The sequence below is a fragment of the Balearica regulorum genome, chromosome 17 (assembly GCF_011004875.1).
Source record: "Balearica regulorum gibbericeps isolate bBalReg1 chromosome 17, bBalReg1.pri, whole genome shotgun sequence".
Taxonomy (NCBI): domain Eukaryota; kingdom Metazoa; phylum Chordata; class Aves; order Gruiformes; family Gruidae; genus Balearica; species Balearica regulorum.
This window is the reverse complement of record NC_046200.1, coordinates 3,632,902-3,647,244: the sequence shown is the minus strand read 5'-3', so window position 1 is coordinate 3,647,244 and position 14,343 is coordinate 3,632,902. Positions and strand designations below refer to the sequence as shown.

At 41.3% G+C, this 14,343-nt stretch overlaps 2 protein-coding genes across 2 annotated transcripts; one reads left to right on the top strand and one right to left on the bottom strand.

Annotated features, from left to right (window-relative positions):
- Positions 1-258: 258 nt before the first annotated feature.
- On the bottom strand, positions 259-8,032 carry DENR (density regulated re-initiation and release factor). The gene is made up of 8 exons (XM_075769768.1): positions 7,884-8,032; positions 6,494-6,608; positions 5,509-5,528; positions 5,151-5,235; positions 4,405-4,488; positions 2,179-2,295; positions 975-1,114; positions 259-563 (listed from the first exon to the last, which is right to left on the bottom strand). Exons 2-8 carry the CDS (start codon positions 6,597-6,599, stop codon positions 519-521), a joined length of 597 nt encoding a protein of 198 aa, XP_075625883.1. The 5' UTR covers positions 6,600-6,608; positions 7,884-8,032; the 3' UTR covers positions 259-518.
- Positions 8,033-8,100: 68 nt separating this feature from the next.
- Positions 8,101-13,335, top strand: GPN3 (GPN-loop GTPase 3). The gene is made up of 8 exons (XM_075769767.1): positions 8,101-8,261; positions 8,348-8,456; positions 8,543-8,710; positions 9,188-9,312; positions 9,951-10,066; positions 10,742-10,838; positions 11,386-11,514; positions 11,954-13,335. Exons 1-8 carry the CDS (start codon positions 8,214-8,216, stop codon positions 12,014-12,016), a joined length of 855 nt encoding a protein of 284 aa, XP_075625882.1. The 5' UTR covers positions 8,101-8,213; the 3' UTR covers positions 12,017-13,335.
- The last annotated feature ends 1,008 nt before the right edge of the window (positions 13,336-14,343 follow it).

Sequence of the window (14,343 nt, the reverse complement as noted above, 5' to 3'; positions counted from 1 at the left end):
CCGTCCAGTCCAACTGCCTGACCACTTCAGGATTCATTTTCCTTGAATTGTTAACAAACCTTTAGAACCTTTAGTTTGTCCCATTCTAAGATTTTATGCAGGTAAATCAGAGGTAGGAGTTTCTGTACTTCAGCCACATCCCTAATTCAGTTCAGCAGACAAAGACAGTAGATGAAAAATAAGCTTTTAATGACTTAAATTATTATTTTCCTGTAAGATTGTTAGAGGAAAGTAGCTGTAAAGAAAACAGAAACTGTATTCAGTGAGGAACAGTAATTTTATTTAAATCTACTTCATGCCTAAGCATGATAGAACCCCAATTTAACTTTGGCAAATATCACAACAAAAAAAAAAAACCCCAAACCAAAACAAAAACAAACAAGCAGCCTATACAGAGCAGTGAAAATGCCAAGGATACGGGTTCTCCACAGTTTCACTGCAGAGCAAATGGACTTAGAAGCCTCGCTTTGGCTACATCATTTATAACCATATAATTAAATAAAGGTAGTCTTTCACTATCACTTCTTGACTTCTCCAAGATCTTCAATGCTATCATCATCCACCTAGAGGAAAAAAAAAAAGGCCAAAGCACAACATATTAAGGATACTTTCTTCTCACATGTCACACTCAATATCCAATATTGTTTGTTTTAACTTTGCAATATTTTAAGAGATTTTGAAAAATAGGATGGCAATGTAAGAATATTTATACATTCACCATTAAGAAACCAGTGTCCACAGCAGCAGCACTACACGTTCAGGGAGTTGACATTTCTTGGACAACGGAAGCAACGCTTGACTTCAAGTTTAATCCCTCCTTAACCTAGCCATTCATAGCTGGGAATGCAACAGCTGATCTTTTGTCTTTGCGCAACAATCTGTGCTGCCAAAGATGAAACCCTTCTTCAAAATCATTGGAAAGTCACAGGCTATTGTGGAAAACTGGAGTTCTGACAGAAGAAAGGGTTTATTACCTCAGGCCACTTCTCCTGGATTACATCGATAATGTCATCTGTAAAATCGCCCTGAATTATGATCTCATCTTCTCCTGTTACTGAGGCACCGCAGGAAAATTTCTGAGCAAAAAATCTTTGTGCTTCCTTAAGATCAATTTCTGTTGACAGGAAAATGGACAGTTTAAGTACAGCCATTGTCACAGAAGTATTTTCTCAAGTTTAAAACCAAAATCTTGTTTTAACTGTTGAAAAAAAAAAGTGGCAGTTTATAGTTAAAGCTTTGCTAGTTTCCATCGAAAGCAAAAGTCTGTTGTTTACATACAAAACAACCGACTCTACAAATCTAGCAAACTCTTCAAGGTAAAAATCACTGAATGTCCTCTACACATTCTGTTTACACAGGTCTATGCTGCACGCACTTACCAGAAATGCACATGCAGAACTGATTAAAAGCCCTTCCAGTTCTGAAAAACTTCCATAGCTATCGAACAAGTTTTTCCATAGAAGTGCTTCTATATGTTCCTCTCAGAAACACATCCCAACAATTCTTAAGATTGGCTTGCAGCACAAAGATACGTATCCAGTTCAAATCAAGCTATAGCATGTTACTGATACCTCAACAAAACTGATGATACGCTCACACAGGAAATGTGTAACATATCTTGTTAACACAACCACGGTTACATCTTCCCTTTTTAACAGAATTCATGGTCAATGTGAGAAGGAAGGTGTTATAGCTGTAAACACCAAGCAGCTGTCAGCAGCTGAACCAAAGCATTGTTAATGTACTTTGGTAATAATTTGACTGCCATACTAGAGAGGCAGTGAAAACCTTACTTAATCAGTCTCAAGAACAGGTAAAAATAATTGTCAATAACATATTTACAAGTTTGATTGAAAAAAGCATCCTTTTGGAAATAAACATGTTCGTAATTAAAGACAATAGACTAATCTGAAGCCTAAGTGAACTGCTATGGGACACCTTGTTTCAAAAAAACCTGTAAGTCTATTTGTTTGGAAGTATTGTGGAAATAAGGACTTCAATAATTTATCGCTGTGAGAAGTCAGTGTACCTTTGGCATGCTTTGGAACTACTAAAAGCACCTTGGGACTCTCACTTTGCACAGATGGAAGCAGATCACTCAATGTAATAGCTATATCATGAAGTTAAAGGCAAGCACATCTAAACCCAACAAAAAACACATAACAAACACCAACTCACCAAATGTTGCAAGGCCACATACTCTTGTGACATATTTTTTCTTTGCTCTAGGAATTTTAGCTATTGTAACTTTCTGTGGTACAGTCTTCTTTTTTTGTTTTATCTGACCTCTTCCACCTTTAAAACAGAGCATAAAGTTACATTATCAGTTAAATGATGTCATACTTGATCAAAGAAAAAAGCATATAAGGTCAGAGTTCATCCCTATAAACAAACTGTTTTCTCCCCATCTGTGTTGGTAAACAAAAATAATTTTGCACATTGTCTCACATTGAGGGTTTTTTTTATTATTATTTAAGAAAGGTCCCAAGTGACCGAAGCTCCATAGTACCAGAACTAACAATATATGCATGTCAAATGTGCATCCAAGAACAGCTTGCACAGCAGAACCTCGCTACAACTATCAAAAAAGGGGTTTTCCCCACACTTTACTAATCACTGCATTTGGCCTACATTTAAGCCCTCTTTCAGGAATTTTTCTGTGGTTGTAATCCTAGGAGCAAATTGTTAATTTAATGTTTTTCATGAGTTTAACACCCTCAGGGTTTGTGTCAGAGGCAAAGGAACTTACGTCCATTTACTGGGGCCATGAGGACATGCCTACTCAGGCTGCTGGCTTAAACGGCAGATTAAGTTCTATATATCTGTGCACGAGCCCAGTATGAACCATATATCTATACATGAGCTAGCAGAAAACACCACACCTCTGAAACAGAAGCCAGCTACCATAGCTGACTGCCAAACTTCCACGTGATTTAACATCATCTTTCTTACTGTCTGTTTCTAGGCCAACCTGAGGGAACACTTTGCAGATCAGGCATTTATCAGTCTGAGTAGAGAATGCAAAAGATATATTCTGTTCATTAGGATTCTTCAAGTCAGATTAAGATCTTGGCTAACTTTGTATATACTCATCAAGTTACTCCAGGGCAACCAAACTTTCATGTTCTTGAGCCTTCTCAGCATGAAAACCTAAAGAATTTACAACAAGCAAACTAAACCCTTGTGATGCCTTCTTTCTCTAACATGCAGCACTTTCAAATTACTGGATATCAATTTATACTAATGGAGAATTAAGACAGTAATTTTCTGTCTTAAAATTTCTTCAGTAAATTTCTGCAGTGTCCTAGTATGTTTTTGCTTATTTTTCCTCACCCTCTGTCTTATGGTCAATCTTATACCATCATACTTAACACCATACCATAAGTTTCCTGAAATTTTAGATTCTAGGAGAAAAATCCCTAAATATTTTAAACACTATTATTTTAGAACAAAAAAAAAAAAAAAAGGAGACTGAAAACTAACCATGCCACCCCACACAATAAATTAACGTTGAAAGAAAATGTTCTGAAGTCTCTGGGAAAAGTATCCAAGCTACACCACGTAAATTACCGTTGTCACTACACACAGCCTACTGACAAGGTAAACATAACTGGTTACCAAGACACAAAACCAAAACATCTGCACTGATATCTGGCTGAAAAATCTGAATCTCACTGGGCTATTAACCATAACTTCTGAAGCACTACAGACACAAATGACACTCCACAGGCAAATGCATATTAACAACTCCACTATTCTGATTTATGGTGGAAAGAATGTTAATTAAACAGGAAGAACTCTAACAATAAAAGGTAAAAGTATGTTTAAATTGTTTCATATATTTTATATGTTCCAAAGTTGGTTTTTGTAAATGTTTTTCATTAGTATTGCTGGGAAGAGACATAACTGTTAATGAAGAGACAGGTAATAGCGTTAAAAGCATAAACCCAAGTCCTGTTACGTGAATACAGAGGAGAGGTGGAAGGAAAAAAGGCAAAAGCAGTGTCATGAGGCATTAACAGAGGAAAGCAGTCTTTGTTCTACTCCACAAACAGCCTATAAACTGCTGTTAAACAGAGTAGAAACAAGTGTTCCAGGAGGCATGCCAGCTGCTTTTAGGTTGAGAAGAATTACATACACCCTGAATAAGTGCAATAGCAATGACAGGAACAATGAGACACATGATGCAGGTCATCTTTCACTTGCTATTACTATTATGCAATTCTTTCATCAGCATAGATCACCACACTATCTCTGCTATCACTAGAAGATAGATATTCGGTATCTTTTGTGCAGAGTCAAAGCGTAGCTAACAACCAAAATGCAATCTGTGCCACAGTCCAGAGCAGCAGGTGAGAAAGGGATGCCCCCAACCAGTACCGCAATCAACTATTTAGACCTTGCCTCTCTTTTGCTTCTTCTTCTCTTCTTCTTCTCCCGCAGTTCCTTGGCCTTCTCCAACCCCAGCTTCCTGTTTAGGTGAATTTTCTTAAACACATCAGAAAGGTGCGGGGAGAAGAAAGCGAACAAAATTAGTGGTCAGACAACCACAGCCTTACAGGAACAGGAAATAAGGTACAGCGATATTTTGCTAAATCCGTAAACTCTCTGCTTAAGTGCAGCAGCCCCTTGACTGATGCATGTTACATCTTCATTATAGTACTTATGCAAATTAGACTTCAGAAAAGCCTTAGCTTAAAGATACAGTTACAATTTCAATACAGTCTCTTCACATAATTTTGACAAACAGAAATTAATGATAGTGTTAATACTGAAATTCCAAATGCAAATCAACAAGTTTGCTATTATTAATGACCTTTCCTCCAGCCATCCACAGTAGACTGGACAGACATAAAATCCAATAAAATAACTTTGATGGGGAACAAGTATATGGATGACTGGTTACAGTAGAAGCCTTAAGAAAGCTCAATATTATTACTGAAACTACACTACATTGTTTGTTCAGTGTTTCCTGACATCATCGAATATATTTTCACAGCATCTAAAAGCATGGTAGACTCATAAGAAAATGCTTAACTTTCATGGTTGATACAGTGGGAAAAAGGGAAGAGATGAGAATTGGAGAAGCTCAAAGATTTCTGACTATGTCTAAGGGCACATACTGGTTAGAAAATAGAAAAGATTCTTACCTACTGTAAGTTTTGCAAACTCATCTGGAAAATTCTTTTCTAACCATTGTCTGCATTTAGTCACATCAGGCATGTATTCGCAGTACTACAAAAGAAGGTCATATGAATGTCGTTAGCAAAGTAACTACAAAATGTCAGAAACAAATATACCAAAATATATTTGCTATTCAGCTCAGCCGTTTCTCCTTAAGATGACTGAATACAAATATTATACTAGCACAGAAGAAACCTCGTGTCATCCTAAAGATGACACCAGCTGAAGCACAGAACTGCCACAATTAAGAAAAGCCAGAAAAGATCAGAAAGAATCATCATAGGACTGAAGGAAGAAACTCTGACAACAGAAAAATTAACTCACCTCTGTTGGTAATGAACAGACTGGAGAAAAAAGGAAAGAAAAAAAAAAGAATACATTACAAAAAAAGAGTTCTCCACTTACAGCCTTAAATTAAAAATCATATTTTTCAGTTAGGGATGGCTTCTTACATCATAACTTCTGGTTATACCCACACATTGACTCAAAAAAGATTACTTTATTGATACCACTCCATATTGTAATTTTTCTCTCATTAGTCATTTGCTTACACGCTCTGCATTAGGCTAAAACTATCCCAGCAAGAGCAGCCAGTCAATGAATGAAGGAAAGCAGATACCTACAGCTTTGGGAAAAATTACAGAAAGAAACACCTGAGGCAAAAGATACACCCAATAAATCACCATGTGGTTTGGTTAACCTTCCTTTTTCCCAGAAATGCTAATGTCCAGAAGAGGGGCTCAGGCCCAAAACAAACCCAAACTAATTTCATGCACAACGGCGATTCTTTTCTAACCCCCTGCAACTGTATTCAAACCCACAGCAAAACAACACACCTATCTAAAAACCATACCTGTCAAGATTATTTACTTCCCTTTGAATTTCATCCACATAACTACAAATGTAATGAGTAAAGAATAATTCTAAACACACTGTAACAACTACTTTCATGAATTCTAACTTTCTTATTATCATACTAATGCTCAGAGGCCTTTTCTGTGCCAAAGGCTTTACTGGCTTTCTGCAGGAAGAGATCTCTGCTCAACAGTTCACAATCTGACCACCACTCCCATTCACGTAACTTTTACAGGCAGAAAGCTGTTAGTACCTCCATCTCTCAGAGAGAAGACCCCTATGTTTCACCAAAACCGCTTTAGATAAAATACACAACACAAGCCATTTCAGAAAGACGATCAGAAAGGTCAAGTTGACCAAAAGAAAATCTCCCGTTCTCTCATTCTTTCTGCTAGGCTGCCCTCACAAACACCACATTGTAAGAATTGTGGACAACTGCTCCTTCAGCACTTGCCTCCGCAGTAGAGAACCCGAAGAGGATAGTCGGCATCTGACCTGGCACCGCTCTTTACGTCTCCTCTGCAGTCAGGGACCACAGGCTCAGCTACATCTGTGGCCATGTCACAAGCCTGGAGGTCACAGAAAGAAAGAATCAGGACTTAAGTTCTGGGTTAAAGTCACATCTTTCTCAACAAGAATCCCAGAGGCTGACAAATCCCAGAGAAAATAGGTACAATCCTAAGAAAAGCAAGAGAGATCAGGGAGGGAAAAATAGGAGTCAAGAAATTATGAAAAAATATGGAGGAAATGCCTGCAAAAGATACCAAGCAGTGTGGAATTCTAGCCCATGAGAGGGAAAAAAACCCCCAAAGTGCCACAAAATGTAGTGTAAAATGAAGAAAGATCTGCAAGAACAATACATGGAATTACAGAACACAGTAGGTTAAGCAAAATGTGAAGTATCATGTTAAATCAGCGGCATACGAACAGTAGGTGCACTGGGGGAGTAGGGGGATGTACAGCCAGTTCACTAGCAAAGAAAAGGGGTCATTTAAATCAACGTTTGAAGAGTTACAATCTGATCCTGGGACACTGGCAAAAAACCCCCAAAGGCCACAAAACAAGCAAACCAAACTCAACCCGCTAATACAATTAATAATGGTTTACATGCATTTTCAGGCACGGGGCTTAGAAAATAGGAGTCAACAGGGAAGGGGTTGGCAATGCGTAAGAAATCCCCCAGGATCATGGGAGCTGGCAGGACGTGCGTGCAGAAGGCTCAGAGCCAGGTACTGTACAAGCTGTGCCTGGGCAGTGATGAGAGCGGAGGGAAAATGCCAGGGCGCCAGAGGTGGCAGGGTTCGTGGTTGGGCGACCGCAGGGAAAAGCGATAGGTGGTCATAGTGAGGGGAAGGATGCGGGAGCACCCATGGAGATCCCAAATGGGGAGAGAGAGTGCTGGGTAGCAGGGGGTAAAAGTGCGGGCAGGTCGGGGGGAAGGGTGCTGGGATTCCAGACGTGATGGGGATCACAGGTGTAGTGGGATGGGGGGGGGGCAGAGCTGAGGGAAAGGAGGGCGCCGGGTACCTGAGGGGGAGCAGGCTCGCAGTGTGGGGAGGGTGCCGGGGCTGAGGGAGAGGAGGGCGCCGGGTACCTGAGGGATGCTGAGGTACAAGAGGCGAGGGGGATGACTGCGAGGGGAGGCAGAGCCGCAGTACGGGAGGAGAGGGAGAGGGTGGGTGTGGGAGCTGGGGGAAAGATGCTGGTAGCCGCGGGAGGAGGCCGCCCGCACGCCCGCTGGCGGGACGCCGGGACAGGCCGCCGGCCGCTGGGACGGGGCGGCGGAGTGCGGTTCCCGCAGAAAGGGGCGGGGGAGCCGAGGGGCGGCAGCGGCGCGGCGTTACCCGGGAGGCCCCTCAGGCCGCGGCGGCGGGGAGGCGGCGGCTCCTCCTCCTCCTCCGGCGGCAGCTCCCACACACCGCGCGGCACGTGCGACCCTCCCCAGCGCCGCCGTCTCGCGAGAACCGCGCACCCGCCGAACACCCCGCGCGGCGTGACGGGGAGGAGCGTGGTTTGAACCCGCCGGCTCTCCGTACCGGGGAGGGTACGTGCTGGCTCAAGCGTGCGTGCTATAGGCTCCCGGGAGACACGTGACCAGGCGAACTACGGGCCGTTGCAGCGGCCAGTTACCGCCGCTTCGCCGTTGCGCGGAGGCCGCCGGCCCGCCCGCCGCCATGCCCCGATACGCGCAGCTGGTGATGGGCCCGGCGGGCAGCGGGAAGGTGAAGGCGGGGTGGACGGGCGGGGGGTTGGGGAACGACAGCGCCGCCGGTCCACTGACGGCGTTTGTGTGTGTCGTGCCTTGCAGAGCACGTACTGCTCCACCATGGTGCAGCACTGCGAGGCGCTGGGCCGCGCCGTGCAGGTGGTGAACCTGGACCCGGCCGCGGAGCTCTTCAGCTACCCCGTCATGGCAGGTGAGCGGCGGGGTGGGGGGGGAATAACCTTCGGGCAGCCCTGTAAGCGGGTGAACTGAAAGCGCCTCGTGTGTCTGTCGTTCCAGACATCCGTGAGTTAATAGAGGTGGATGACGTCATGGAAGATGAATCCTTAAGGTTTGGTCCCAATGGCGGCTTGGTGTTTTGCATGGAATACTTTGCCAATAACTTTAACTGGCTAGAGGAAAGCCTCGGGCATGTGGAGGATGACTATATATTGTTTGATTGCCCAGGTAAACAAATGTCTATGTTTTGGTATAGTTCTTCACATGCAATATAAAATTTGCGGTACTTTATTTTTTGTTGGTCATAATCCTTCACACTTTTTTTTTTTTTTTTGCATTATTAACAGTTGTCAGACTCATTTTCAGGTGTTTCAGAAGTAAACTTGGTCCCTGGATAATTTGGGTGGCTGCACTGACTTCTCGTAGCATCATATGGTGTGGGGACACTATGACAGCCGCTAACTAACGCTAATTGTGGGGACGCTATGACAGCTGCTAACTAACGCTAACTGGAGGTCAAGGGAGGAAAAAAGCCTTTCATTTCTTTTCCAGTATAAGTTCATCCAAATAGTCAGAGATGTCCAAAAAGAAAGATGCTTTTTATCAGGTTTTATTCATATTAAGCGGCATGCCCATATTTATATAACTGTGGGCGTCCCCGTTAGCTTCACGTTTCTGCATACTAACATCCTACGTGTGCCCTAGGTCAGATTGAACTCTATACGCATCTGCCAGTGATGAAACAGCTGGTGGAGCAGCTTCAGCAGTGGGAATTCCGCGTCTGTGGAGTTTTTCTCGTGGATTCTCAGTTCATGGTGGAGTCTTTTAAGGTACCCATTTGAAATCTCTTGTAAAAGTTGATATTCATAAAGAACAATAAATCTGAGCAATTGAGGGAGTTGGGTTTGTTTAGCCCACAAGAAAGAATTCTAAGCTGAGGGACATCTGATTGCTGTCTTCAGCTGCCTCAGACAAAGATTGCAGCAAAGAAAATTCCAGCTGGATGTAAAGAAAAAAATCCTGCACTGTGAGAGTGCACAGAAATTGTGTAGTGTGGAGTTTGACTGGGCAAAACCCTTGAGCAACCTGATCTGACTTGGAAGGTGGCTCTGGTTTGAACCAGATAAACTCTAAAAGTCCCTTCCAACCTAAATTCTTCTGTGATTGAGTAAGAGCTTTCACGGATCGGAAGGAGAGAGGCCACTTCCCCATCTAGCAGTCAGAATCCTGAGATGGGCTTTGACTTTTGTAATGGCCTTTTCAGTGGCAGATCCAGATTTGAGGCTCTGGAAATACGACAGCAGATGGGAAGCGCCGCACCTCCCTTTTCCAACAGACATAAGGACTCCCCACTTGGCCTCGTGTCTGTGTTTCATATATTCACTAGATTTGGTGTGTGGTAGAGTGTCTTGCCTGTTTGTATTCTGTTTTTCTGTACTTATCTACATCATTTTTCATATTCCTTAAGTTTATCTCTGGAATTCTGGCAGCACTCAGTGCAATGATATCTTTAGAGATTCCACAGATTAACATCATGACCAAAATGGATTTGCTGAGCAAGAAAGCCAAGAAGGAAATCGAGAAGTAAGTTCCAAAAAATTACTTTGTAGTGTAATATCTTGAGGTAAACTTCAAAATTCAGTCTAATGTTTCCCATAATTAAAACATAGTTTTCGAATGGGAGAAGATGCATTTGTTTTATATCAAACGTAGCCTTTAGATGTCTGGATAGGATGCTTACAATTTAGTCGGAGTCAAAAGGCTAGCTCCATGTTTGTACTTATCTCTGGATTTTTCTGTAAATAATTATCTTGGATAACTTACGTCATTCTGAATGACATTCCAGGGTACTGCGCCCACAAGGGTACTGTACTTCAAAACCTAAACCAGAGGTATTCCTATCAGTTTTTTGATACTGAACATACTGAATTACTTATGTGTTACTTTTACATTTATGCTAAAATTACAAAATTAAACTTTTTCCGTGTGGTCTTCCTCAAAGCTTTTTTTGAGTATACAATTATATTAGCAAAAGGAAAATAACAAACGTTTCAGTTGTTTATACTAGCAGTCGTAATCTGAGATACTCAAATACTTACAAAAACTATTTTTAAACATTTTAAGTTCTTCTGATAGAAAGTTAGTTCCTTCAGATCACAGAATGATAGATGGGTTTGGTGGCTATATAAAAGCACAATGACTCATTTGCTCTGTGGCCAAGGATTCTTTCGATGTTAACAATGACTTTGTTTCTCCCAGATACTTAGATCCAGATATGTATTCCATGATTGAAGATTCTACAAATATATTGAAAAGCAAAATGTTTAAAAAATTGACTAAATCTATATGTGGATTGGTAGGTATATTGCTTTTTAACTGGTACCTTTAAATTCAGTCCTGTATTTATAAACCATACTGTATGGTTGCTGACTTGATTGCTGTTACAGATACCTTATGTACTATAATAATTCTCCCCCCTCCCACCCCAAAACTACGTATTTACCTACCAGACTTATTAACAAAGCCAGGATCTAAGAGATTCTCAGGCACTCAAGCATTTTACTTTTTGCCTATTTTAACTCAGTGGGGTATTTTTTCAGATTATGATTAGATTTAGACTTTTTTAGATTTTTGATACTAACATTTGGATTGTAGCAAAACATTTTCTATGAATCCTGTTGTTAGCAATTTTGGCAAACGGCTTTTTCTGCTGTGTAGAACTTAGGACTGATAGCGAGGCGTTCTGAGTGGGGAATGGCCATTGGTTTGCAGAGCAGCTTTAAATGGTATTTTAGCAGTCCAGACAAGGAAGACCTAAGTGTGGTTTAAAGAAGTGGTTTAGAGTGCTGTGATTGAGAACTTACTGCATATTCGTACTAACATCCTTTGAATCCTTTTTCTAGATTGATGACTACGGTATGGTTCGATTTCTACCTTTTGATCGCTCTGATGAGGAAAGTATAAACATAGTTCTGCAGCACATAGACTTTACCATTCAGTATGGAGAAGATCTTGAATTTAAAGAACCAAAGGTAAGGTACTTCTGATGATAAGATGAAAAATTAAAAAGGATCCATAGTATAAGTTGTAATACAAATATATTCTTTGCCTTGCTAATAAATTATTGTCTTAGTATGGTTCAAAATAGCCATGTTTAGTCTTTTAGTGTTCCAAGCCCTAATTTTATTATGCAGCTCATAAATCCTAAGGAACAATACTTTTATTCCATTCTTTAATTCCGTTTTGTACTCTTTTAGTATGCATAATACCTGGATCTAGATTTTGACCTATATAATTTCAATAGCTCTAGAAACAAAGTGCTTTTCAGAAAGTTTTGCTACATGTTTTGTAGGATCATATCAGACATTGTTCCTGTTGTGCTTTCTAAAACAAAACATCAGAGAACAGACAGTGTGCAACAGCCACTAAGGAAAAGTCAGGTTTTACCTTTTTTTGTTTTCTTTTTGGCAGGAATGTGAAGAAGATAAATCTGCTCTTGTGGATGAATACTTCCAAGATCACGTGGATGAGTGAAAAATAGATGGTCAAAACAGGAGGAAAGTACCTTGCTTGCGTTAAAAAAATAAAAATGAAAAAAAATCCACCCCTACACAAACATACTTGATATTTTATCTGTAAAATAACTAATATTTATAGTGAAGAGTGAGCTGTATGATCTCATAATTATTTTAATAAACAATTTTTATTCTTACGCGTGTGTTATAAAATACATAGTTTAGCATTAGGACATAGAAAAGTTCCCCACATATGGATGTATCTCACTTAAGCATAGGAATGCTTGAATAAATTTAATGATTTGCAAAAGAGGCAAAGCCGAATATAAGTATGCTGTAGTGAATATTTATCTCCAGTAGTGAGCAGTTAGTTTCTTTATTAGATGAGAGAAAGAATTGTTCTAAAGGGTGAAAATTGCACTTCATGGACTGAACCTGAATTAGGCGATGAGATGACTGGCAACTTCAAAGGGACATCTGATCAGCGGGTGGTCTCTCACCCTTCTTGAAAAACTTGAGTGTTTTACATTCACTTTGGAAGAGCCCAGGTTTTAAACCTTCTTAAAGACTGTTTTTTTGTACAACTTGCACATGGCTTTAAGTGGTTTATACATTGGTAACATCTTAAACACAGCACAACACTTAAAGAAAATCAGCTTAAATAGAACTAGGTGATGGTCTTGTGCAATCACTGCTGAATCTACTCTCACTGTTTATAGTTCCTTTATAGATACAGGCTGTTCCTGGGCTGTCTTCAGTGTTTCAAAACGTGTTTTATTGCTTCTCCTAAAAACTATTAGTCTAATTTGTTAGCTACATTCAGCTGAATTTCAAGATAGGGGGTTTTGCTGCTTAATGCCCAGGAACATACCAACTTTTCCTGTTCCTTAACCCTGTGGAACAAGATTTACTCATGGAGTCCTTGAAATAAAATATTTTCCAAAAGGGGCCTCATAGTTATGAAATGCTTAAGATCAGGGAATGCTTATATGTAGGCATATCATATGTTTATATATACTTCATGTATTGGAAATGAACCCCATCCTCACAAAATACGAGCAGCCAAGTATTTCAGTAGAATAAGACCAATTAATGTCATTTTGTAGGAACAGCTTGGATAGTTAGCAGATGTCCAAGTACAAGGATAGCCCTTAATGGAAACCAAATTAAGGATTGACTACTCTGAGGCAATTGCACTTACCTAAACCTGGGGTGTGATAGCAGCTTGGCACAGAGTTTAGTTTTGTAGTTTCTTTCTTCTAGTCCAGAAGGTGTAATTTCTTATTCATCACTAGGGTTGTTCTTCATGTCTGTATAAATAAATGGTCATATTGTTGATATAGTGCTTATTTTTGATGTAAGAATCTGCTTTTTCCAAAGTGGATGCGGTCCAGGGAGAGAGGTTCAACAGACCAGCAAATCCTGCATGTCTAGAGAAGGGCTCCCCAAAATCCACGCATGGAGCTCAGGAAGGATCACACAAGATCTTAGGAGCAAAGAAAAACCAGGAAATAAGACACCACCCAAGAGCTATTAAAATGGTTTTTCAGCGCCAGGTTTCCAAAAATCGCCAGCCTACAGTCTCTACAAGAAGTCTCACAATACTCGGCATTTCTAAAACCTTACTCCCAGCTCCATACAACTAGGTGAATGCCAAGACTTCCGTTTCAAGATAGTCATTGTGTTTGCCAGGAAGACGTGAAAAAAAAAAATCAGCTCTCCAGAGCTTTAAAACACGAGGCCAAAAGCCATGAATATATTTGATTTTTAATAGTTATGGTGCAGGTTAACCTCACGATGGGGCAAATCTTTTTATGCCCACGCGGAGCTAATCACATCACGGTGGAACCTGATCTGGCTGGAATTAAACCATGCAAACATTGGGAAAACTTTGGTGACTTAACTCACCTCCAGACTGGCGCATCCTTGGGACGCGTCACGCTGGCGGCGTGTCGAAAGGACAAACCCCAGCCCTGCAGTTCCATTACTTTGCCTCACCTTCCACATCTCCCCACTCTTCCTCCCTGACTCATGCCATGAGTCATTTACCAGGGGACAAATTCAACACGCTGGCTCGCACGGAAGCTTATGGCTTGACAGTAACAGGAGCGTGCAGCTTAAAATATTGCGTCCCTCCAAACCCAACGTGTTCGGACCCGTCCTGTGCTTCGTGACACCGAGCGCCCCGCGCAAAGCCGGCGGGTCCGAGCTCACCTCTGCCAGCGAGGAAGCACGATGTCAGTGTGGCTGGAAAAGAAAAGGGTGGCACGGAGGGACCGAGGAGGGGTCGGCCACGGCAAAGGCAGCGGGAGGGGTGGGGGGAAGCAAACAAGTCCCCATCCGAGC